We start from the raw sequence: 25,379 nt of genomic DNA, 5'->3' as shown, positions 1-25,379 counted from the left end.
CTTTTGTTTTCAGCAGTGTTGCAAAGTTGCAGCCAAGCAACTTGCAACACAAACAAAACATACCATACCTTAATAATAATAATAATAATAATAATAATAATAAAAGGTACGCTATATTTACTTTTGTTTTTAACAGCATTGCAAGTTGCTTGGAGACCTTCAGGTAACACATGACTAATAAATCCCATAATTAACAATTAATAATTAACAATTAATAATACAACCGCGACCTCCATACAGCCACAGAAAGCTTTCGTAGCACCCTAATACAAACATCATCTCAGTCTGTCAGATGCCTGAGGGAAAATACGAGTCTTTACCTGGCACCGAAAATGTGTTGATGAAGGTGCCAGACGGACCTTACTGGGGAGCGCATTCCACTGATGGGAAGCCACAACTGAAAAGGCCCTCTCCTGTGTCATCAACCTCTGTGACTCCCTCAATGGGGGAACCTGGAGAAGGATCTCAGAAGAAGAACTAAGGGTCTGGGTAGGTTCATATTGGGAGAGGAGTTCCAGAAGACATTGGGGTGCTAAGCAGTAAAGTGCTTTATAGGTCAAAATCAGCACTTTGAATTGGGCCCAGAAGTATACACATCCGCAGAAGTTCATAGTCCGTACAAGTTTGTATTGGCCCACCTACCTTTTGTGGCTGCTTGTGACGTAAAAGGAAAGGAACCATTAGAAAGAAACCTGTGAGTTGTTTTGGAAACCTTCTCTGCCTGGTCATCTGGAGGTAATCCTTACACACCGCAGGTGACTATAGGAAGCTGCTGGATCTTGAGTTTGATGATTGGTCCATCTAGCTCAGTATAGCAGCTCTCTGGGATTTCAGGCAGTGAGCCTCTCCCAGTAAGCAGGTCTGAATCTGGTCAGTGCCTGGATGGGAGACCACCTGCAAACCACATGTATTCCACCTTGGGTTCCTTGATGAAAGAAATATGATATAAATGTAAGAATATAAATGAATAAGGGGGCACAGATCCCTCCAAGGGGTGGGAGTTCCACATCTGGGGTGCTACCACGGAGAAGACGCTGTCTTGTGATACCATGCAATGGTGCATGCAACACAATGGACCTGGGACCTTCTGTCTGTAAAGCAGAGGTTCTACCACTGAGCGATAGCCCTTCCCTCCTGTGTCCTCAGCAGTGATAGCAGGCATAATGGTCCATATAACTTGGTATTGTATGCACTGGCTGGCAGCAGCTCTCTGGGATTTCAGGCAGGGAGCCTGTCCCAGTCTTGCCTGCGGATGCCAGGGGATTGACCCTGGAACCTCTTGCATGCAAAGCAGGTGCTCTACCACTGAATTATGGCCCGTCCTCTACAACCTCCCCCCCCCCCCCGGCTTCCCCAGACAGTTCTTGTCTGGCACCAAAAGACTAGCTGGGAATATATATGTAGCAATGAATCAGATCTAAATGCTCCATGTGGCATGGAGGGTAAGGCTATTAATGGCTACTGGTCCTGATGGCTGTGTTTGACCTCTGCTGTTGGACGCAGGGTGCTTCTGTAGGCCAGTTGCCACTTTTTATTTTTATTTATTTATTTATTTATTTATTAAATTTATTAGTCGCCCATCTGGCTGGTTGTCCAGCCACTCTGGGCGACGTACAAGATAAAAAAACAATACATTAAAACGTTAAAATTTAAAACCATAACAGTAAAAACCTAACCCACCCCAAAAGCCTGCCTGAATTTTTAAATATTGCTTTGAATTGGATTAAAGTCGTACGTCATCTTCCAGTAACGTTCAGAAGCCTGTCACATTTCTTTCTAAGTCTTACCCAGTCTTAGAGTTTAGACCTGGAAACGTTGGCTTGAGGACTAGCTTGTTGACAGTAGGAAGTTGATTTTTCCTGCTTCTTGTGGGAAGGCAAGAGGACACCAAAGACATGCCGGCAAGGAGAGCATTCCTCCTTTTTCTGACACTTTCAAGCCTCAATCTCTCCTTTCCTTCGCCCTTCCAAGCTCTTTTAGGTACACAAGAAGCCACCTTATACCAACAGTCCATCTAGCTGGAAGATGCATAGTGGATGCAAAATCCAGCCGTGGGTTCAGAAGATGGTCAAAACCAAAACAGTATCCCAGGTGGGGTGTGGGTGGCAGAGATGGTCTGGACTCAGTCGTCTGCTTCCTCTGATAGCAAAATCCAATGGCCTGTGCAAAGTTCAGAGCAATATTTATCTAAATCTCCCAATCCATATCCGGCTTCTTTTTAGATCTGAGTTGGGTGCATCCTGCAAGCTGAAAAATAATGCCCTTAAATGGGCAGTTAGGAACCCAGCAAAACAGCTTGCTTGGATCAGTGGGGGAAATCGTCATGTAATATGGAACAGGCCTTTCTCTTTGTGTTTGGGGTGTATGTCAGGATTCTGTGAGGCTGAATTTTCATTCTTTGCATTTTCTCTTTCCCGTGCCCCTGGGGGGAATCTGCTTTTGCTGAGACTCTGAGTCATTCGTTTTAGGATTGCATAGTTCTCTGATTTTTGACTTTCTATCTCCCGGGCCCACTTTGAGATGGCTGAAAATGACTGAGGCTCACCAGCGTGGGGCAGAGTCAGTCAAAAAATGGAGGCAGGGGGTGAGATCCGATGCTGCTCCTCCTTGGAGTAAACTCATTGAAGATAATGGACACGACTAACTTAGGTTCATTGATTGCATTGGGTCTACTCTTAGTCTACTGTTCCAGAGCCTGGAATAATCATTTGGCAATTAATTTCAACTGTTATTGAATCCCACCTTTGGAAATTGCTAAAAAAATTTTTTGCTACTGCTTTTTCCTTGTGGCAAGGAGTTCTGCAGCTCTGCTTTGCTTGGGCACGGCATAGAGATTTGTTCTGGAGGTGTTGTGGTTCAGCCTCCCTGTTCTAGGTGGAATTTACTGATCCAGAGGCTCTTAAGTGGAGAAGGCTTGTTCTTTTTATATTTTTCCCGTTCCACTCCAATATGCTTCTTACAAGTATTTTTTAATCTCTCCTGTAATTTCTTCTTATTTCTACTTCTCTGTCTTTCTCCATCTCCCAACCAAACCATTTCTTTCATCCTTCTTCTCGGGTCCTTTTACATCCTTCCATCTTCCCTTTCTCATCCTTTCTTTCTGGTCCCAGTTGATTTATTAATGTGGTGTTGGGTTATAGTGAGCTAAATTCTACTCTGAGTACACTCATTGAAATTAATGGACCTAAGTTAGTCATGCCCGTTAATTTACTCTGGGGAAAGCTCCTGCTTGAAACTCTGGAGAGCCGCTGCTGGGCAGTGTGGACAGTACTGACCTACATGGACCAATGGTCTGACTCTTCTGTAAGGCAGCTTCCTGATATGGGCCCTCCTTCCCCATCCCCTGAAACTGGCCTTTGGAGCTAGACTTCAACCAGGAGATTCCTTATCCTGCTGGAGCTCTTGATGGACATACTTATGGAATATGGTTCTAGCAAACCTTGGTTAGAGCTCTTGGTTTGTTTGGAGGGCCAACGAGCTAAGCTAAACCATGGCTTAGCTCACAGCTGTACAGCAGGATTAGAGGAGGAGCAAGTGACCATGGTCCTCTTTCTGGGAGCAAACATATAGGCTGTGGCTCAGTGGTGGAGCATCTGTTTTGCTTGCGGAAGATCCTGGGTTCAATCCCTGGCATCTCCAGGGACGACTAGGAGAGAACTGTGCCTGAAACCATGGAGAGTTGCTGCCAGTCAGTGCAGACAATACTAAGCTCAATGGACTGTCGATGCGACTCCATGTAAGGCAGATTCCTACGTTCCCAGAAAGGCCCGTAGCTCAGTGCTAGAGCATCAGCTTTGCAGGCTGAAAGTTCCTTGGACCAGAAGCTTCAGGTGGAGCTGGGAGAGACCTCTGTCTGAAACCTTGGACAACTGCTGCCAGTCAGTGCCGACAGTACTGAGCTGGAGGGACCAACTGTCCGACTTGGTATAAGTGAGCTTCCTGGCTTCCTATGTGTTCGCTGCCACTGAACTATTGGTCTCCCCCCCCCTTTTCATCTCGTGTTTTGAGGGGATAAATTGTGTGTAATGCATATGTAAATTTCTAAGGAACAGGAAACTAGAAGATTTATTGGGGGGGAAGGGAGAGAAAGAAGAGGGAGAAGGCACGATGTAAAGGGGGGGAGCCCCATGGCTCATTAGCATGCGAGAGCCTCGTTTATCAGCATTAATTAGGCGCCTATGTCTTTCCACCGCTCCGAAGAGGAGAGAAAAGCGGATTGTGTGACGGATGTATCTTGGGAATTCAAAATTGGGATAGATACAGCATTTCCTCTGCTGGAAAGTGGGATGTGTGGGAGCTAGTTAGTTGCACCCCCATTCCCAAAGACAGTGGGCGATTTCCTTCTCCCCCCTGCCGCAACCTGGAAGGGCCTGCCTCTCTCCTTCTCAGTCTTTCTCCCGCCCCTTCTTCCATCAGATCTCTTTATAAAACGGGCCTTTGTGCACCCAGCTAGAAAAGTCCGAATTGATGCAGGTTTCCTGCCCGCCTCCCGCCGCTCACTCACCCACAAGAACGCTTTTGTGCTCCCGAGCTGACAAAGGTTTCTCTCTCTCTTTTTCCCCCGTCCAGATCGCATAGATTGGTTGTAGTTGGCAGCTTCTAATGGGGGGTGGGGTGGGCGAGAGGAAGCCATACTTCTTTGTGCCAAAATACATTCGGGAACTCCGGAACCCCCGCTTGGCCACTGGGCCGACCGGGTGCTTTTGTTCTGAAATATGGCAGCTGTCCCACTCGGTTGCTCTGTAGCCTAAAAATGCATTTTTTAAAATGCATTTTAAAAATGCATATTTTTTTTTAAAAGAGGAGGAGCCCTCTTGAATTTCTGGGAAAGGGTCCCTGTCTGATCTTTAATGTCCTAACGTCCTTTGCCCCTAGATGCGCGGCAGTGGATGGGTCGAACTCTGAAGATCACCGGTGGGGAACTTTTTTTTCAGTCTCAGGGCCGCATTCCCTCCTTGGCAACCTTCTGGGGTCCACATGCCAGTGATGCGCGGCGCCAGAGGCAGAAGTGGGTGGAGCCTTGCATGTAAATTTTACTGTTGGCTGTTCCAACAGTCAGGCACAAGGCGGAGGTTTCTCCATCTCGGGAGGAAAAGGCATTATCGCAATTCAAGGACAGGCAAAAGCACTTGAGGAGAGGGTGTGGCCTAGGAGGGGGTCTGGCCTGGGAGGAGTCCTGAGGACTGTATAGGGCAGCCTTTCCCAACTAGTAGGCCACCAGATGTTGTTGGACCACAACTCCCATGAGCCTCAGCCAGCATTGCCAATGGTCAGGAAAGATGGGAATTGTGGTCCAACAACAACTGGTGGCCCACTAGTTGGGAAAGGCTGATAGGGAGACTTGAAGGGCTGTGTTTCACCTCTGGGCCTGAGGTCCTTCACCTTGGAGTAGTTCTGCACACTCTTGTGGGATGCTTTGCCCGCTGTCCTTCACTTATTCTGGGGCCTGGCTCAACCCAGATGTGGTTGAACTACAATTCTCATCGTCCTCTAGCCGGCTTAGCCCTATGGTCAAGGATGATGGGAGATGTTGTCCAAACAACTTCTGGGGACCCAAGTTTGGAGAACACTGTCCTGCAATCCAGTATGCATTTACCTGGGAGTAAGTCCCATTGAACCCAACGGAGCTTACTTCTCAGTAGAAATGCTTTGGATTGCAGCCGCAGGCCATCACCCTTGGGTGTCTGTTAACTTTTCTTGGATGGAAGCCCTTCCAGGTGAAATGTTCTTGAGGCAATAATCCTTATCTGGGCCAAATTGCATGCCAGGCCGAAAAGGGAGTCAATCTGAGTGAGGCTTATCAGCAGCAAAGGCCTCTTTGCGTAGGCGCGCCTGGCTGAAGTGTTTCTTTTGGCAGCCTCTCGCTATGCAGTGATAGGCCCATCTGTTGGCTCTTTGCCTGTTGACCTTGCCATTCCTCTAAATCCTCTTCACTCTTCCAGGATCAGTCCACGATGCCTGAGGTTCGAGAGCTTGCCGATGCGTTGCCGGAGGTGTCAATGGACCCAATCACCGGCGTCGGGGTCGTTGCCTCCCGGAACCGAGCGCCTACGAATTACGACGTTGTAAGTAAACGAAAAGCCTTGCAGGCCTTGTCTTGTCTTTACGAAGGAAAGGGGTGGGGTGGGGGGAAAGTGTCTTTACAATTTTGCATGATTTGTAGGGTGCGGAGTTTTTCCTGGCACAAAATGAGGACTGTGTGGGTGTAGATTAGTTTGGTTTCCTTGTAATGTAGCGCACGGAATCCAACAGATGTTTGCATGTTCTGCTTTGTACGTCGCTTAGAGTGGCTGACAATTCAGCCAGATAAGCGACTAATAAGTCGAATAAATAAATAAATAAACAGCTCACCTGACAACTTGTCTCGCGTGGTTGCTGTAGACGCTCCTTACTTGCGCACCTCATGTCACGCTTAAGAGTCGTTCTCTGGAAGCTGAGACTTCGCTGTGCATCGCTCTTGTCTTTTTGTGATCCCCTGAGGACCAGAGCAGAGGTGGGGAGCCTTTTTTGGCTCCGGGGGCCACATTCCCTTCTGGGAAACCTCCTGGGGGCCACATGGCGGGTGGAGCAACGCATGTACCTTTTCCTTTTGTTCAGTAGGCTAGCGTGTACCCGTACGCACCCACCCACCCCTCTCCATCCTCCATCCGGACAAGCAAGAGTTATGATCGGTGTTCGAGGACTCATTCCAGCCAGGCAGAAACCGTTGGGGTGCAGAGCAAAGGCCAGGGAGGCGGGTGGTGGCCTGCGGAGAGTTCCCAGATAAAGAGGCCAGGAGGGCTGCATTTGATCCTGGGCCAAAGGGATGTTTTCAAATGCTCATGGAGGAATGCACAGCCCCGGCGACTCCTTTAATACACACCAGAAAGCAGGCTGCTCTGTGTTGGGTCTCTCTTACCACTGTCTGTCTGGGTTAAATATTTTCCTGTTGGCTCTTACAGCAAGTCTTGCCTAGGTAGTGATAGGCAGGTTGGCTTTTTGCCTGCTGACCTGTGTACCTGTTACAAGCACCGCTCGCTCTGCAAGAGCACATTCTCTCGAAGATTTCCCTCCGGTTGCTGTTGCAACCGGTACTGCTGTTTATGTGCATTCCTTATTTGAGGCATTTCTACGCTGTTTAATAGTTAGCATTTTCAGCTGTGCACCTAAAAATAAACCACCCAGAGAATAAAACTATTTATAAAAAAAAAAACCAACTGATCACTGTCTTAAAATGGCTGCTGGAAGAAGAAAGTGTTTTGACATGCGTCTGAAATTCGGCAAGGAGGGCACCTGTCTCATCTCACCTTGGGCCCACAACGATTAATGCACGGCGCCTAGCAGTTACAAGCCACGCATCTGTGTCATGCGGGAGGGAGTCGCTAACGGAGGCTCTCCCAAAGAGCTCAGTGATTGGGCCGGGATATAAAGGATCCGGTGGTCCTTAAGATGGCCTGCACTCAAATTGCTGCCAAGCCAGTGTGGTGCAATGGTTGGAGTGTTGCACTCGGTCCTGGGAGCCCAAGGTTCAAATATCCACTTGGCCTTGAAGCTTGCTGGGTGACCTTGGACCAGTCATGGGCTCTCAGCCTAACCTACCTCACAGGGTTGTTGTGAGGACAAAAAATGGAGAGGGCGGAGAACCATGTAGGTTCTTGAGGAAAAGTGGGATATAAATGGAATGGGATGGAATGTGAATTCATACAAGAACCTCAAACCTGGCCCTGTAACATACAGGTAATCGATGCAAGCTTTTAAGCACCTGAGTTACATGCTGGTGGTAGTCTGTCCCCGTGAACAATCTGGCATTTTGCAGCAACTGGAGCTTCCAGACCAGGCGCAACATTAGTCCCACATAGAGCACATTGCAATAACCGTGTCTTGAGGTTACCAGTTCATGAATCGCCACAACCACGCTATCCTTGTTCAAGAATAGCTGTAGTGGACGCACCAGCCATAGCTATATCATCCTATACGCAAAGGGTGGGGAACCTGTGGCCCTTCAGATGTTGTCAGGCCGTGGCTCCCTTGGGCCCCAACCAGCAAGGCCAGTGGTCAGGGATGATGGGACTGTAGATTTGCGACGTCTGGAGGGCTGCATGACCCTACCCCTGCTGTATAATGCGAGCAGGTTCAGTTCTGAGTGCTGATCCTTATCTAATCCTTAGCTAATAAGCGCAGGTGTCAGGAAGCTTGTGGGAACCTCAAGGTTTGCAGAAAAACAACAAAAATTAGGGAAAAAAATCATTTTAAAAAAAGGCCAAATAAGGATTGTGCATCCTCTGTGAGCATGGAATGTTGACTGGCTAACGGGGAAAGGGGAATAAGTAAAACCGAAGAGGTGGGGGAGCATGAGTGGTCTGGAGTCCTTTGGAAGACGGCATGGCTGGCTGAATGGAATGGAGTCTCTTGGAGGGGATGTAGCTGGCTGAATGGGAACACGTCATGCGACAGCATATTGTTGCAGACTTGAGTGTAGCAGCACCCGCTCGACCACTTTGATTTATAGAACTGACTCTTATACAAGGGCCACATAGTGTTCATTCAGCACTTGCGAGAAATTGATCTTTCAGTGTGGCAGCACCTGCTCTCTGGAACTCCCTGCCTATTGATATTAGGCAGGCACATTGGTTGGACTGTTTTTTTTTCCCCTTCTGTCTGGCAAAACCCTTTTTTTGCTGTTTCAGCAAGCCCATCAGACATGTAATTCTTTTATGGACTTTTGTTTTTAAAAGCTGTTGGTTTTATCTTTTGATAATATTATTATGTCTGCTGTACTGAAAGTCTGTGAAAGTTCAAAGGCGAAAACAAGCAAGGATATCGTGGGGTGTTGCTGGGGACAGGGAGGTGGCCTAGGGAGACTTCTGAGGGCCAGAGTGAGAGGACCAGAGGGCCACATTTGGTTTCCGTGTCTGAGTGTTTATATAAGGCTATGCCTTAGACAACTAGTCAGATTAGATGCTCTTGGGTTAGATTGTCTGCTGATCTGACTTGTAATAAGGTGCTCCCTAGATCCAAACTCTGATTTGGAAAGGGAGGTGCTTCTTGGGAATACGGAATTGGAAACCAGCCAGCTGTGGAGGTATGTGGCGAAAAAGCAGATGGATGAACTTGATCCTTTGTTGGCTGGGAGAAACAGGGAAGTCGATGAACTGTTGTTGAACTAGAGTGTGAAGCCTCCCCAGAGCTCAGCTGGCTTTCAGTTCTCAATGTCTCCTGATTGCTAAAAAGATGCCTAGCCAATGATTTGTGTTTTTCCGGCAGTAACTGCATATATTCAGCTGTGAAAAATGTTAATATGAAACATATATATAGAGAGATTAAAAAATACAGCTCTTGTCCTCACCCACATCCCACTGAAAGCTGCAAATGATAGACGGGGAGGGGGGGCAGGGTACCGACCGGGTAGTGGCTTGGTTTTCTATTTTCTTACAGTAATGCAAACTAAATGCTTCAGTTCCTTCTTTCTTTATTATTTATTTATTTTATTTATTTATTTTATTTTATTTATAGACCGCCCATAGCGAATAGCTCTCTGGGCGGTGAACAGCAGAGTTAAAATACAAAGTTACAATAAAACATACAAAATCACAACAAAGTAGAATAAAAACATTAAATATAAAACATGAACGTTAAAATGCCTGGGAGTATAACCAGGTCTTAACCTGGCGCCTAAAAGAAACCTGTTAGTCGCTTTTCTTCACAAAAGTGAACTCAAAGCAACTTGCAATCAATGGAAAAAAGTTAAAACCGGTATAAAAACTTAAACAAAACACAAAGAATGCATAAATATAGCAACGGTGGAACAATCCACCCCTTAAAAGAAGGGGATGCGACAGAACGGTATGTATTCTACAATTCAGGACAAGCCCGAAAACTGCCCTGAGAAGTTTTAGCATGATTTTTCTATATATAACAAAGGTGCTAGTCCTCATGGTTGCAACTTGAAGTGTGCAGGCAATGTTTGGTGGCATCTTACCAGCTGATGAATAGGATTTCCCATGGGGCTTCAGTTCCTCGCTCCTCTCTGTGATTAGCAAAAGTTGAATAAATCACTCAAAGCCTACGCGAACTTGCACACTGCATCGTCCACGCAGGGTGTAGAACGAGAACTTGGAAACCCTTGGTGCAGATTTTCCTTTTTTTCTTTTTCTTTTGATGCATCAGAGAGGGTGGATCTCATGCAGGGTATCGCTTTGGTGCTTTAGCACTAAACTGGCAGGGAGCCCTGACTGGCGACATTCTCGGGGAAAGGGCTGTAGCTCAGTGGCTAGAGCATCTGCTTTGCATTCAGAAGGTCCCTGGTTCAATCCCCAGCATCTCCAATGGAAGGACTCTCTGAGCTGAAATACTGGAAAGCGACTGCCATTCAGTGTAGGCGATACTGAGCTAGATGAGCAAATGCTAGATGAACAGCCCCTTGCTGCTCTTTGAACCCCCCCCCCGACATCCCCAACAGTCGGGGCCTTCAAAGTGCAGCCTCCACTGACCTCAGAGTGGTGTCAGGTGATTGACAGGTTGGCGGCCCCACCTGCCTGTCAGATCTGCCTCCCACTGGGGGTAGGGAGATTAAGATCTGACCCGCCGGGCAGAAAGGGTTTCCCACCCCTGCCGTATTAGGAAGGCCGCAAGGGAAGTAAAGGCAAATAAAGATGTTGGGTAACGGTGAGGCTCTCCTTTCTCTTTTTCAGGACGTTGTTGCTACTGATACTGTTGCAAGCAATTGGAATCGTACCAGATTGCTCGCAGCTCTGGGGAACGGTTGTTGGACGAGTCGGTGGAGAAGGAGTGATGAGCAAAGCTCTGTTAATTGACTGATAGGTGACTCTCCAACCCACCCTTTCCTCCGGGCTCTTGGCAAGTCTTTTTGCACAGCTGCGGACTTTTTTTTTTTAAGTCAAAGTTCTTCATCTGTGATGCAGCCCGTGCTCAGAATTGTTGTGACCGGCCCTACCGTTAGGCATGCCGAAGAGGTCTGCGCATTTGTGTGGTGTCATTACACTGATAGGCTAGAGGAGATTGGGTGCTCTTCTCTGAGGGCTGTAGCTCAGTGGAAGAGCATCTTCCTTGTGCGCAGAAGGTTCCCGCTTCAGTCCCCAGGTAGGACTGGAGAGCTGCTGCCAGTCAGTGTAGGCAATATTAAGCTAGTTGGACCAATGCTCTGACTCTGTATACAGGTGTGGGCAACATTTGGCCCTTTTGATGTTGCTGAGCTATGACTCCCATCGTTCCTGGCCATTGGCCATGCTTGCTGCGGCTCATGGGAGTTTTTGTTCAGTAGCATCTGGATGACCAAAGGTTCCCCACTCCTGTTTCTTTTCAAAAATAGCTGTGGAGAATCGCTATGTAAAAACCCACGGTGGCGTACATGTGGTTTCCAGGCAGTCTCCCATCCAGGCACTGACCAGACCCAGACCTGCTTAGCTTCAGCAAAGTGGTGGCCTCATGTGCCGTCAGGCCACAGCCTGGGACCAATCAGTGGACTATTTGGTACCAAATCAACATTGGGAGGGATTCTAGCACATTTTCATCCAGAGGACCAAAGGTTCCCCACACCTGATCGTAAAGGAGGACTGGCAGCGGGGAGGGATGACAGGAACTATGAGCTGAGCAACAATTGAATTTCAGGCTACAGCTGGAATGTGACCGGAAAGTATTTTATAGGTAGCCTGGGTCAGCGGGAAGAAGAGGCGAAGCTCTCTTTGACCCCGCCCAACATCTGTGACAGATTCTTCACCCCGTTCAGAATCCAGCTGGGCTCTTCAGGCATGGAATTTCGCTGTTACTTGAGAGCCGTTTGCTCTGCTAGAAGCTGTGGGCCCTTTTTGCGCATAGAAAGGGTGCCCTGCATTTGCATGCACATGTCAGCCATGTAAGTGGCATCTTCTGAAAACCATTAGCAAGTCCCCAAAGAGAAATCCAGGAGTTTCCTTTCAAGCCGTGGCAGGAAATGAAACGACTTGTGGCTTCTGTTTAATTATCTCAAATTGTTAGCGAGAAGGGGCGGCTCCTTGGTAGCTTTTAATTTGTCTGTTGAACTTGGAAACGCCAAGGCAGGTTTTGTGCACTGGCTGCGGAGAGAAGGGGATCTTCGTGCCTGCGTGCATGTGCGTGTGTTCAGCTCACAGCTTGCAGCCCAGCCTGCATGTGCTTTCTGCTGGGTTTCAGCTGTGGCTGGAGATCGGAGATGGTTTTGGTGAGGACAGGGGTGTAAATATTCCTTAGGAGCGTAAAAAGTTGCCTTGCACTGAGTCAGCCCATTGGTCTATCTAGTTCAGTGATGTCTAAACTGATGGGCAGGGGCTATTCCCCAGTTATAGGCGGGAGGCTCTCCTAGCCCTACTTGGAATTGCTGGCGATCAAACTGGGGAACTTCCACATGCAAAGCATGTGCTTTACCACTGAACCACGGCCCCTCCCATAAAGGGGTTGCCGATGCGGTGCTCTTGAAGCCTTCCTGTGCCGCTATGTCGGTCATGAGGTGGTGAGGATGCTTACCCTTTTCTCCTTTGAAATGTATGTAGCCCTAAAGGAGGAAGTTTGGAAAAGGGACGCTCTTTCCCACTTCCTCTTTCACCTCTATATCCTTTGTTAAGGCATAGATTAATTCTCCTGGATCCGACTTTTACCCATATCCCTTAGAAAAGCAAAATTTGTGTGTGTCCGCATGTGCATGTTTCTCGCTTTTTGTCTCTCGTGTACACAGTAGGGCCCCGCTTTATGGCGCTTCGCTTTACAGTGATTTGCTAATACAGCGGTCTCAATGAGACGCAATTAGACTAAAGCCCCACTCATACGGCGCTTGTTCCGCTTTTACGGCGTTTTTCGGGCATCGTGCACCATTCTATTCAATGGGTAACCCGCCGTATGAGTGGGGCCCTACTGTATGTGTGCATGGGCTCATCTGGGGGCTGAGCATATTGATAGAGGCACCCTGACCCTTAATTATAAGAGTGTGCTGCCCTGATCTTTCAGCTATACTTTTGCATCTTGGATCACATCCATGGCATAGACTTAAAGCACTCTTGTATCGCTTTGATGGTCCTGGTCTTCCCTCAAAGAATGCTGGGAAACTGTAGTTTGTTCAGGGTGGTGGGAATTGTAGCTCCTAACTCCTCTCGGCACCTGTAACAAATGATAGTAACTTTTAAAGTGGTATAAGAGTCCTTTGAGAGCTAGTATGGCATAGTGGTTAGCGTGTTGGACTGTGACCTGGGAGACCAGGGTTCGAATCCCCACGCAGCCATGAAGCTCACTGGGTGACCTTGGGCCAGTCACTGCCTCTCAGCCTCAGAGGAAGGCAGTGGTAAACCACCTCTGAATACCGCTTACCATGAAAACCCTAAGAATATATATATAAAAAAGATTCATAGGGTCGCCATAAGTTGGGATCAACTTGAAGGTCGTCCAAGAGTCTTTCAAATGCAGCGGAGACTGGTGGCCGTGTGGCGGGGTTTAGTCCAAACTTTGGAAAGAGGTTTCAGCACTTTGGACGGCTCCTTGAAAGTTCGGACTAAAACCCCGAGTGGATTCACTGCCCCTCAGACATCGAAGCAACCAGCCTCCACTGTTTAAATGTATGGTGTGGATGTGACCTTGGCCTGGCCTAGGATGTTCGTACCACCCTTGGCTTTCAAAGGAATAAGACTAATTTACCTCTGCAGATTTGTGCTACCGGTAGCTGTTAGCAGGATTGCATGTTGCTGGCCTTGATCTGGTGGGATAAAAAGTCTGCTTCGAATGTGTAGTTGCCCATTCTCTGTCATGCTCAGCTCTCTGTTTGCCTTCTGAGTAGATTGCATGAAGTGTCTCATTTATCGCTCCAGAGCTGCAGGAAGTGTTTGGGGGATTTCATAAGCTACCTTCTTCAACCTCCTTCAAGTAATGAAGTAATGCTTGTTCTGAAGAGGAAGGCAGGAACTGGGAGTTCAAGAATGATCATTCCTCTTCCTACGAACCTTTTGAGTCTAGGATCAGAGGAAGCTGTCTTGTACTGAGTCAGACCATTGGTCCATCTAACTCAGTATTGTCTACACTGACTGGCAGCAGTGCAGAAAGCAGGGTTTCTGGCAGGAGCCTCTCCCAGCTCTTACTGGAGATGCCATTGGGGACTGAACCCGGGACCTTCTTCAGGCAAGGCAGATGTTCTACCCACTGGGCTATGGCCCCAATTTCTAAAACCCTTGTGTTCCGGCCAAAACCAGGGGTGGGGGACCTTGGGCCCTCTTGCCAAATGTGGCCCTCCAGGCCCCTCTGGCTGGGCCTTGGACTCTCTCCAGGCTACAGCCCCTCTCTCCACCCCTCAACTTCACCTGCTCCTTGACTGTTTTTGCCTGAGTGGAATGTGGCCCTGAGGTCTTGATCATGCCTCTTGTTTGGCAGATAGAGGAGGGTGTGCGTGTGTGTAGAAACTAGCCTCCTGTACAAAGATAAAACTTGCATTCTTTGTTTTGCTCATTTCTGCTTCTGGCCCTGCCTGCCACTGACATGTGGCCCCCAGAAGGTTGCCAAGATGGTAATGTGGCCCTTGATCTGATTTTTTCCCCCCTACCCCTGGCCAAAATAGACACAATGTAACAGATAAGTAACCAGGTCTCTTGATGATGATGATGATATAATAATAATAATAATATAATAATAATAATAATAATATACCCAGCAATCTCTGCTGCCTTATAACTGATTGTAAAACATACAATATAAAACAAATTTAAAAACATACAGTATAAAATCTTGAAACCCAAACAAAAAAACGAAGGCAGCACACATCAAGGCCCAAAGGCCTGCATGAAAAGGAGGACCTTTGCCTGGCTCCTAAAAGGTGCATAGAGAAGGTGTCAGGTGGGCCTCCCTGGGGAGAGCATTCCACAGCCGGTGGGACCACCACTAAAAATGCCTGTTCTCCTGTTGCCATCCTCTGAGCCTCCCATGGAGGGGGCACACAAAGAAAGACCTCTGATGATGGATGCAGGGTCCGGGTCGGTTCATACCTCTCCCCCTGCCCTTTTCACTTTAAAACAGCATTTGTGTGTGTGTGTGTTTCTTTATCAGAGCAGTGTGGCGCTTGGAGGCTCTTTGGCTGGTCAGCCCTTCGCTGGGAGACCGCTGGGGGACTCTGCAGTTTCTCGCATTCTGCACTTTCTGTCCCTACGGGAGGCTCAGTCTCCTTTTTGAGATGTGGTAGCCAGAACGCCACATGATGCTCCCAGGTGTGGTTGTACTGCCGATTCATAGAAAGGGAATTATGGTACAGGCAGACTTATTTTTGGTCTCTTTCTTTTAACACCTAGTGTGTAACTCAAGAACCTCCAGTAATCGCCTCCTAAGAACTTAAGAAGAACTGGATCAGGCCAGTGGCCCATCTAGTGCAGCACCCCATTCTCACAGTGGCCAACCAGATGCCCTAATGGGAAGTCCATGAGCCCAAGAGCATTCTCCCCTCCTGCGGTTTCCAGCAACTGGCCTCCCAGAGCATACTGCCTCCGACAGTGGAGGTTGTACGTAGGCATTGTGGCTGGTAGCCTTTTGATGCCCTTATCCTCCATGTGCTTGTCTAATCTTCTTTTAAAGCCATACAGGTTGGTGGCAATCGCTGCCTCTTGTGGGAGCGAATCCCATAGTTCTAACTGTGTGCTGGGGGAAGGAGTCCTTCCTTTTGTCTGTCCTGAATCTTCCAACATTCCGCTTCTTATATCTCTGCTGCGCTTTCCAGAGTAGGAAATGTCCCAGGCTCCCTTTTCATGCTGGATTCTCCCTCCCCTTTCACAGGATTTAGATTTGGCTACTTCTGCATTTCACAATGTTCCTGCCTCCTTTGTCCAAGGAGATGTTTGCAAGCTTGATCGGCATAGAAATGTTATTGTGTTGCGGACATTCCTCCCCTGTGGACATTCCTGCAGCACATCATTTTCCCCTTCCAAGTAACTGTAGAAAAATAAAATATTGGGAGAGGTGTACTCTTTGAAAGCTTCTCCCCAGCCCCCTTGAAAAAACACGCTGCAAAACTCAGTCAGCTTGGGAGTTCTTTTCACTTCTCATATTGCAGAAATAGAAAAAAAAAAAAAGTTACACCAGCAAGAACTAATCGTGCAGATCCATGAGGGGGAGAAGATAATGAAGGGGAAATCACTGGCTATTATTGTTGTTATTTTATATAATAATAATAATGTCGGAATTGACTTGAAGGCAATACATTTACATTTATGATGATGATATTTATAGTCGCTTGATACCTGAAGGTCCCCAAGCGACAATGTTAAAAAACCCCACACAAATAAAACACACTATAAAACATAACAATAAACAACAAAACCATAGCAATAGCACCCCCCATGTACCCGCAGGAAGGTTTGGCAGTGTATTAAAACAAAACATCATCTCAATCTAGCAAATGCCTGGGGGGAAAAGGTACGTCTTTACCTAGCGCCGGAAAGATGTCAATGAAGGCACCAGGCGGACCTCACTGAGGGGGCATATTCCACTGATGGGGAGCCACCACTGAACAGGCCATCTCCCTTGTCACCACCCTCCAAGTTTCCCTCAAAGGGGGGACCTGGAGAAGGGCCTCGGAGGAAGATCTAAGGGTCCAGGTAGGTTCGTATTGGGAGAGGTGTTCCAGAAGATATTGGTCAAAGCCAGCATAGCCCTGATGGCTCTATTCTCCCTCGATTGTCAGAGGCAGTATGCTTTTGAATACCAGTTGCTGGACGCCACAGGAAGGGAAAGCGCTATGGTGCTTGGGTCCTGCTTGCAGGCTTCCTATCTCCGGTTGGCCACTGTGAGAACTGGATGTTGGACTAGATGGGCCCTTGGCCTGATCCAGCAACCACGCTCTTCTGATGTTCTTAATAATAGAAAGCACAGCAGACTGATTTATAACAAGTCCGACTGTGGGTCCATGTAACTCAATATTGTCTACTCTGGTTTAGGGATGGACAAATTGGTCTGTTTTTCATTTTTTCCAGCCTTCAGTTCACCATATTTCCACAATTGTTTTGTAGAAACCCTCGCAAAAATCTGTCAATTGTTGTGTTGGTTGCACTAACATGTGCATTGTAAAGCACGCTTTCCCCTCGTATATGCATTTGTGTACATCCTTTTGCTCAGAAGGCCCGCATTGCAAAATTCAGAGAAGCGTGAATCCGTACGCATAGCTGCATTTTGATTTGTGCTTTTTCCTCCCCGGAAAGTGCGGATTAGGTCAGTTTGCCTTAAAATGCACAATTTCTCCCCATGCTGACTCTGACCAGCAACAGCTGTCCGGCTTTTGGACAGGAGATTTTTCTCAGCCCTATGTGGAAATGCCGGGGATTGAACCCTTGGCCTTTCTGCATGCAGAGTAGATGCTCTGCCCCTGAGCTGTGTGTCCGAAGAGAAGGAACATCAAAGAATACAATTAAGAGAAGTAAGTTAAGTAAGTAGAATGTTGTGACCGCAGGTCGTAACACAGCAAATTGAAAAATACACTACATTAATGCATCATGTATCTGATTGAATTTAAAAGCATTAAAACATCATGCATCCAAAAATTAATAACATAAAATGAAACTTGAGTTCAGAATGTCAAATGGTTGCTGCAACACTAATATAAATGGTCCAAATCTGAAGGCAAGTCCTAAGACAAGCAATTTATCCAGAGGCTGAGGAAGCGCCTTTATATTGACTCAGCCTCTTTGGTCCATTGAGCTCAGTATTGCCTACACTGGCTGGTAGCAGCTGTCTAGGGTTCCAGACAGTTTCTCAGCCCTACTGGAAGACGCCGGGGATTGAACTTGGGACTTTCTGCATGCAAGACAGATGCTCTGCCGCTGAGCTGCAGACCTTCCCGTTCTAGTAGGATTTGCAGATCTCCTTTTGATTTTCAAAGATAAAGGAGTAAAAATGGCCACATAGTAGCTAACGTAAAGAAATGCATCTGCCAACAGGTGGGAGCTGCATTCTGCTTCTGAGCTGGAGAATCATAGAATAGTAGAGTTGGATGGGGCCTATAAGGCCACCAAGTCCAACCCCCTGCTCAATGCAGGAATCCAAATCAAAGCATCCCCAACATGTGGCTGTCCAGCTGCCTCTTGAAGGCCACCAGTGTCGGAGAGCCCACTACCTCTCTAGGTCATTAGTTCCATTGTTGTATGGCTCTAACAGTTGGGAGGTTTTTCCTGATGTTCATTCGAAATCTGGCTTCCTGCAACTTGAGCCCATTATTCCGTGTCCTGCACTCTGGGACGATTGAGAAGAGATCCCGGCCCTCCTCTGTGTGACAACCTTTCATGTACTTGAACAGTGCTATCATATCTCCCCTCAGTCTTCTCTTCTCCAGGCTAAACATGCCCAGTTCTTTCAGTCTCTCCTCATAGGACTTTGTTTCCAGTCCCCTGATCATAGTTGGCAATAAACTGACCCACCATCCTGCCTCTTACTGATTCACAAAAAGGCAGGGTAGGATATAAACCAACACCCCAAATGGGAACCTTCAGCTCAGTCTTCTTAAAGTGTGTGTGAGATTTTAAAAGCCCCTCTCTGAAGGTAATACCGACAGCATCTTTGGGAACATATGCCAGTAATTAAATTAGGCTTTGAGCCCAAACCCTTGCATTGATCATTCTGATAACATCATTACTTTCATTAGAGCCTTTTTTGTTGTTGTTTTAAAAAGAAAATGCAAACGAAGAATCTAAAAATAGCAAAGTTGTCTAGACGTTACTTCCTAGAGATTATGTAGGTCGCACTGATTTGAGATTGTGCTTGCTACTTTGCATAAGTTGTGGATGCTTTTCATGTGTTCCTTGATGCGCTTGTGTGTTGCTTGCTTCCCACGACGGAAGACGTGTAATAAAAATAAGATTTAAATTTTTGTTTGTTTGTTTATTTGTTTATTTATTAGATTGGCTGAGTGGGGATTTGAACCCTCATCTCCCAGGTCCTAGTCCAACACTCTAACTACTGCACCACACTAGCAGCAGCCTAGCCAGCTCAGTTGCTCCGTCTTGTGAAGAAGCCAGTCCTGGCATCTTCCTATAGGGAATAGTCAGCGCCACATGACTTGCTCTGATCTGTCACTGATCAGAGGCTTTGTGCTGGTTTTCACTATTCCGGCCAATGCATTGCGCTTATAAATTGCGCCTCCTTGATCTCAGATCTTCAAAGGGGGAGGGCAACTCATGGTTGCCTCACTTGGAGGATGGAGATGAATGGACAGCAATATTTCTGCCTCTACATAATGTGGCTGTTTTTTTCCAAGCGAGAGGCCTGCAAGGGAGGACACTGGCTTTTAAGTTTCACCTCGGAACCACCTTAAGAAGTGGTGGCCGGAGGTGGTTTCTTTCCCCTGTCAAATCTTTTGCATGGGGATCTCTTCAATCAATTGACTCTCTGGTGTTACTATTTTTAGAACTGACACCACCCCCCTTTGTATTTGATCCTTCTCCCCATTGGAAGAGAGTTAATGAGGTGTCGAGAGAGCCGCAGGCCAGCATTAATCAGGCATAAAAGAGAAATTGGGTCTATGCATTACCTTCAGTGTGGTTTACCTGTCCTTCTCTCTCTTCCTTCCCACTGACCCTTGCTTCTTTTTTTCTTCCCCCCCCCCCCAGGTTGCACAAACAGCAGATGGCTTGGATGCTGATCTTTGGAAAGATGGCCTCTTCAAATCCAAGGTCACGCGGTATCTGTGCTTCACGCGGACCTTCTCCAAAGAGAATGTGAGTGGCTTGCTTCTTTGCCTGCTCATTTTCCCTAAAAAATCAAAATTGAACATTGGTTTCCTGAACTGGGCTTCTGTTACTCATCTTTGGCCTAAAAAGGGGTGAGGGAAATCGAGCAAACCAAACGTTTGCCAAGCTTTCTTTCCTGGCCGCCTAGGATTGATTTTTTGCTCTCCACAGATGATCAGGCAAGCTTACTCCTTGCACCCTGCGTTAATGTTTTGAGATGCTGCTGAAGAAGGCTCCACAAAAATCAAAGATGTTGATGTTCCAGGGACCAGTTGGTGCTTTAAGACTGACCCCCCCCATTTTGAGTGAAAACCTGGTCTGTTTGGCTCAAATGCTGATTTTGTTTCTTCACCAATATGCAAATATTCTTTCACCTCAGAGGCCTAGATGTTGAAATAAAAATTCATGTGTTTTACTGCTTAGAGAGTTTTGTGATTAAGCAGTCTAAAAATCTTTCCAAATAAATAAAATATCAATTTAGAAATGTGGTGACTTTTGCAAGTCATCCCATTAAAAAAAAGTTTCTGCAAGGGATATACAGACATCCAAGTCTGTATCTTTGCATAGAATCCTGCTGGAATGGGTGGGCCCTAAATATAGATGCTTTGGGAAACATTTCCGCAAAGGTAGTCAACATGATGCCCCCCCAGGTGTTGCTGAACTACAACTCTCATCACCTTGACCATTGGCCATCCTGGCTGGAGCTGATGGGAATTGTAGTCCAGTAACATCTGGAGAGCACCACATTGGCTACCCCTGTGCTAATGCATAAGACAGGTGTGGGGGAACCTTTGGCCCTCTGCTGACCTTTAATTCCCATCATCCCTGGCCATTGGCCATGCTGGCTGCGGCTGATGGGAGATGTAGTTCAGCAACATCTGGAGGGCCAAAAGTTCCCCCATCCCTGTTGTAAAGGCTATTGGTGGGACCTGCAACAAAACGTTGCAGTGTGAAGTGCTTCCTATTTGGAAACTCCATTCCATTACTACTCCCATTCTATCAGCATTCCGTGGCCACTGAGCATGTTGTGTCCTCACTGGGTTGTTCCTTCCCTACTTTGTTGTTTGTGTACTTCTGCAAACTTTAGGGTTTACCCCAAACCTGCCGATTCCTCCCTCTTTCCATGTGGGTGGTGCCTTTTTTAGCTAAAAAAGGATTGGCGTTTGTGGCCTGAAGATCGGAAATAGAAGGAATTATGATCCGTTGGTATATTTGTGGGTTTTTTTTTTCTTTCTACAGCCCCTGATTAATCAGGAAAGACATTTAATTGGATTCCATGTATAGTTTCTTGTTCAAACTGGTGTGCAGATGCTCCTTTTTTTAACTTGTTTTCTGGACCTTGCAGCTAAATTGCATGTAGAGCTAATTAGCCAAATTCATTGCATGTGTCTTTGCTTGTCCAGATAAGACCTCTTTGCTGGGTGTGTGTAAACAGACACAGACACACACTTTTTCACTCCCAACTCAGTTGCTGTTGTATGAAATTGGGACTTGTTACCTTCCACTGTGGCTGCGTACACAGAGCAACGTTGAAAGCACTTGACTTCCCTCCCTAGATAGAATCCTGGGAACTGTAGCTTGTTGAGGGTGCTGGGAGTTGTAGCTCTGTGAGGGGTAAAACTATGGTTCCCAGGATTCTTTGGGGGAAATCATGTGCATTTAATGGATGGTATGTACACAGCCGGATTCCCCCTCCTCGATACCCTTTTCCATTTAAAAGAGCTTGGAAGGTAGCATTTATGACCCCTCCCTTTGAATTCCAAAGTACTTGGATAGCTTCCCCTCTCCTTTCCAGTATGTAATTGATTGGAATTTATTTTAAAAGAACCTTTTGATGTTGTCTGCAATTTGACAGCAGGTTTTTTTTTTTTTTTAAAAAGAAGTTACTTTAATACAAGTTCTTACAGAAACTGCAAAGGGCTCGTGCTGTCTTAGAAAAGGTGCCTGCCTCAGGAGGTGGTGAGGACTCCTTTGGTGGAGATATATATGTAAGCTGAGGTTGGACATCCATCTGTCGGGGATGTTGTAATTGCAGATTCCGACCATACAGAGGCTGCATTGAGTGGGGTTGGACTAGCTGACCTCTGATCACCTTTCTAACTTTGTGATGGTTTTCCTTTCCCATGCACAGAGGAGATCCCTGTAGGCATTCCGTAATGTCCTTCCCTCCCAAGTGCTGGCCCACACCGTGATGCACCCAGTCTTTGATGGCAACGTTCAGTCATCACTTTGTGTGCCAGTGAGTGTCATGTTAGGACTGGGGAGATCCTTGTTCAGATTCCCATTCAGCCATGATGCCCACTACCCCTCAGCCCAACCTACCTCATAGGGTTGTTGTGAGGGTCAACAAGAGGGGACCATATCCTGCAGCTTGAACGTCTAGGTGGGATGTAAATGCAGGCTTGTATCCAGTTAAGCTCTACTTAGAGTAGACCTTTCAGGGGGTTGACTCTGAGTCGAACTGGATACAACCCATAATAGAAATATACTGTGAGTCTCTGGGAGTTAGGGAAAAATGCACAGTGTGAACTAATTTGCAGCAGCTTCCTGGGTATGTCGCTATTGTTGTTGTTAATAATAACAATGAAGTTAGTAATAAATAATATATTTAGTAATAAGTATAGGTAGCAAGCACATTTACAACAAAACATTTTACCAACGAAGAAGCATTCTAAAAACAATTTAAAATGTTCCAAGAAGGGTTACAGTGACAACATTTTACAGACAGTTGCAGATACAGTACAGATTAATAATAATAATAAGCTTCTAGACTTTCTGACAAGCTCTGGCTCCATTCGGACGCCACAGGCGGGGGCCAGGCACGTCACTGCACAGGCAGTTAAGAACAGGAAGCGTCACTGTCATTTTCTGGGGTTTTGTCACTGCTCGGCAATTGCTTGTCTGTCTTTCCATTCCCTGGCAGAGCCATCTGGGCAACGTCTTGGTCGACATGAAGCTCATAGATATCAAGGACACTTTGCCTGTTGGTTTCATTCCCATCCAAGAGACCATGGACACGCGTGAGTTGAGTCTGCCGGTCTGGACTGGGGCTTTGTTTTGGCCGCTAAGCTTGACTGGAATTCTCTTGCTCTCGGACCCGTATTTGCATGGTTTGGGATTACAATCTGGGCACCCACGGTCCAATATAAGTGGGGAGGTGTTGGGTGCGTGTCACCAAAAGTTGGTGATACAGGCCAGGTTCTTCTTCCCAGAAGGAAACAGGAGGAGATCATGCTCTCAGAGGCTGGCTGATGGGTAAAGATGCTCACCTAAAGAAGCAGCCCTTATTTATTTATTTGGGCAATTTCTATTACCTATGCTTGTATTTATGGCCATTCTACCCTGAGCATGCCTGTTCTTGTCTGATCTCGGAAGCTAAGCAGGGTCAGGCCTGGTTAGCACTTGGATGGGAGACCGCGTGGGAATACCAGGTGCCATAGGCTTGGAGGAAGGCAATGGTGAACCACCTCTGAATACCTCTTACCGTGGAAACCGTATGAATACATCCAAAAAGATTCATATGGTCGCCATAAGTCGTAACCGACTTGAAGGCATATAACACCAACAGTGCTTATATTTAACCAAAGCTCTAAGCGGTTTACAGCATAGGTTAAAACACCTTAAATGGCAAATACACAAAACGGCAAAGAATTTCTACCCTCTCTACAACACTGTTAACAGCTGTCAGGAGTATCCTCTTTAGTATCGAGCACTGCCTGTGAAAATCAACTGAACCTAATGCCCCTGACGATAGTCCACACGGCCGATCCTTATGCTGCTTTAACAGTCATGGCTTCCCCCCAGAGAAGCCTGGGAGCTGTAGTTTCTTAAGGGTGCTGAGTGTCGATAGGAGACTCCCCCCACAATCCCCTTCAGGAAGCTACAATGCCAAGCGTGGTTTAACAATCAGTCCCTCTTTCCAAGGAACTCTGGGAACTATAGCTCTAAGAGGAGAACAAGGGAGATGCCATAGGGCTTTAAATGGAAGGTATAGATGCGGCCTGTATATCTGTAAGACGTATCTATCCGAAACAGTTGTCGGGAAGTTTTGGCCCTCCAGATGTTGCTGAACTGTTGGTGTTGGTTGGTTGTTACATGTAAAAGTTCCCTTCTGGGAGGAAAGGCAGGATATACAACTCCCATCATCCCTGGCCATTGGTCATGCTTGCTAGGACTGATGGGAATTGTAGTTCCAGCAACATCTTTGAGGGCCAAAGGTTCCCTGCACCTGATCCATAAGGAAGGCTGTCAGCAGGGAGAGATCACAGGGACTATGAGCCAAGAACAACTGAGTTCCAGGCTAAGCTAGTTTGTGAAGCATGCTGAGAGCAGTTAGGAGATGCCCTGTTTCCCTCCTGGAGTGACAATTCCCAGATGTTCCCTGGGAAGAGGGAGTGATTGGTTGATAAACTACTCTGATTGTTGGCACTCACCTCTGAACACCAGAAATAGGAGGAGGGATAACAAAGAAAAGACCTAGATAACAGCCAAGGGTTTTGTTTCAATTGGGATGTGAGGATGGGGAGGGCCTAGTGGTGCTGAAGGCAGTGAATCCACTCCGGGGTTTAGTTCTAATTTTCAAGGATCTGTCCAAGGTGCTGAAGCCTATTCCCAAAATGGGTCTAGTACCTTGGACAGCTCCTTTTAAAGCTTGGGCCTGGAGTGGATTCATTGCTCCACTGATAATTGGAGCCACCAGTCTCCACTGGCTATGCTGAAAGAAGGGTTGCGCCTTGTGGGGAGATTTGAAGCAAGAGAAGAGGAAACCACTTACCGCTTCCTGAACTCTCACACTGGCGTTTTGCAGAAGAAACGGCTTTCAGGAAGAAGAGGCTCTGCATTAAGTTCATTCCGCGGGATTCTACGGAGGCCGCCATTTGCGATATCCGGATCCTTGGCCGGGGCAAGCCAGCCCCTCCACAGTATACATTCATTGGGTAAGGGTCTACCTCCTCTCCTCTCCTTTCTGCCAGGGATTTGTATTAGCTGGGGTTGTTTTTTCCAGATCAGAGTCTAGCTTTTTTTTCCTTAAGGGACTGCTTGTCAGTTTCTTGGTGAGTCCCTTAAGGGCTTCTCTGTGTGTGTTACCTTGGCTGCCGACTTGAGCTTCCGGGGCTGATGGGCTTCTCTTGTCTGTTGTAAAGGGAGCTGAACAACATGGGCATCTGGTACCGCATGGGCAAGGTCCCCCGGAATCACGAATCATCTCAACCCACGACGCCTTCTCCGCAAGCTCCGGCTACGACGACGGCCGCAAACCTTCCCAGGTGAGGCATTCTCTCCTCAAATTCACCGTTGCCTGCCGTGGCTTGGGGCTTTCGGTGGGGATGGGGGTTGGTGTACGTGATTTCTGCTGATGAGCCGTGGAGATGTGAACTAGATGGGCCTTTCGTCTGGCCCAGCAGGGCTCTGCTTATGTCCTTGACCTCTCCTCATACCCATGCGCTTGGTTAGGTTTTGCTTTCCACTTGTCTTTCTAATGTTATATCTGTAGCAAGCACAATAGCAAATTACTCAGGCATGCACAAACTCCCTCTTCCTCTCTCTCTGTCTCTCTCTCTTACACATACAGTCTCTCTCACTCTCTCGCACACACAGTCTCTCTCTCACACACAATCTCCCTCTCTCTCACACACACAGTCTCTCTCGCACAATCTCTGTCACGCACACACACACACACACACACAGTCT

At 47.1% G+C, this 25,379-nt stretch overlaps 1 protein-coding gene and 1 pseudogene across 4 annotated transcripts in view; both read left to right on the top strand.

Annotated features, from left to right (window-relative positions):
- Positions 1 to 25,379, top strand: part of MVB12B (multivesicular body subunit 12B) — a 97,943-nt gene that overhangs the window by 4,055 nt on the left and 68,509 nt on the right. For all 4 annotated transcript variants that reach the window (XM_061604083.1, XM_061604085.1, XM_061604082.1 and 1 more), the window contains exons 2-6: positions 5,943 to 6,065; positions 19,569 to 19,676; positions 22,612 to 22,708; positions 24,496 to 24,625; positions 24,833 to 24,955. In XM_061604083.1, coding sequence (XP_061460067.1) covers positions 5,955 to 6,065; positions 19,569 to 19,676; positions 22,612 to 22,708; positions 24,496 to 24,625; positions 24,833 to 24,955 — 569 coding nt within the window. In that variant the 5' untranslated portion in view covers positions 5,943 to 5,954. The remainder of the gene's footprint in view (positions 1 to 5,942; positions 6,066 to 19,568; positions 19,677 to 22,611; positions 22,709 to 24,495; positions 24,626 to 24,832; positions 24,956 to 25,379) is intronic.
- LOC133374100 (5S ribosomal RNA) lies at positions 23,013 to 23,131 on the top strand (annotated as a pseudogene).

Source organism: Rhineura floridana, chromosome 20 (genome assembly GCF_030035675.1).
Source record: "Rhineura floridana isolate rRhiFlo1 chromosome 20, rRhiFlo1.hap2, whole genome shotgun sequence".
In the NCBI taxonomy this organism is placed as follows: domain Eukaryota; kingdom Metazoa; phylum Chordata; class Lepidosauria; order Squamata; family Rhineuridae; genus Rhineura; species Rhineura floridana.
Note: the sequence above shows the minus strand (reverse complement) of the source record. Positions and strands in the feature narration are given on the sequence as shown.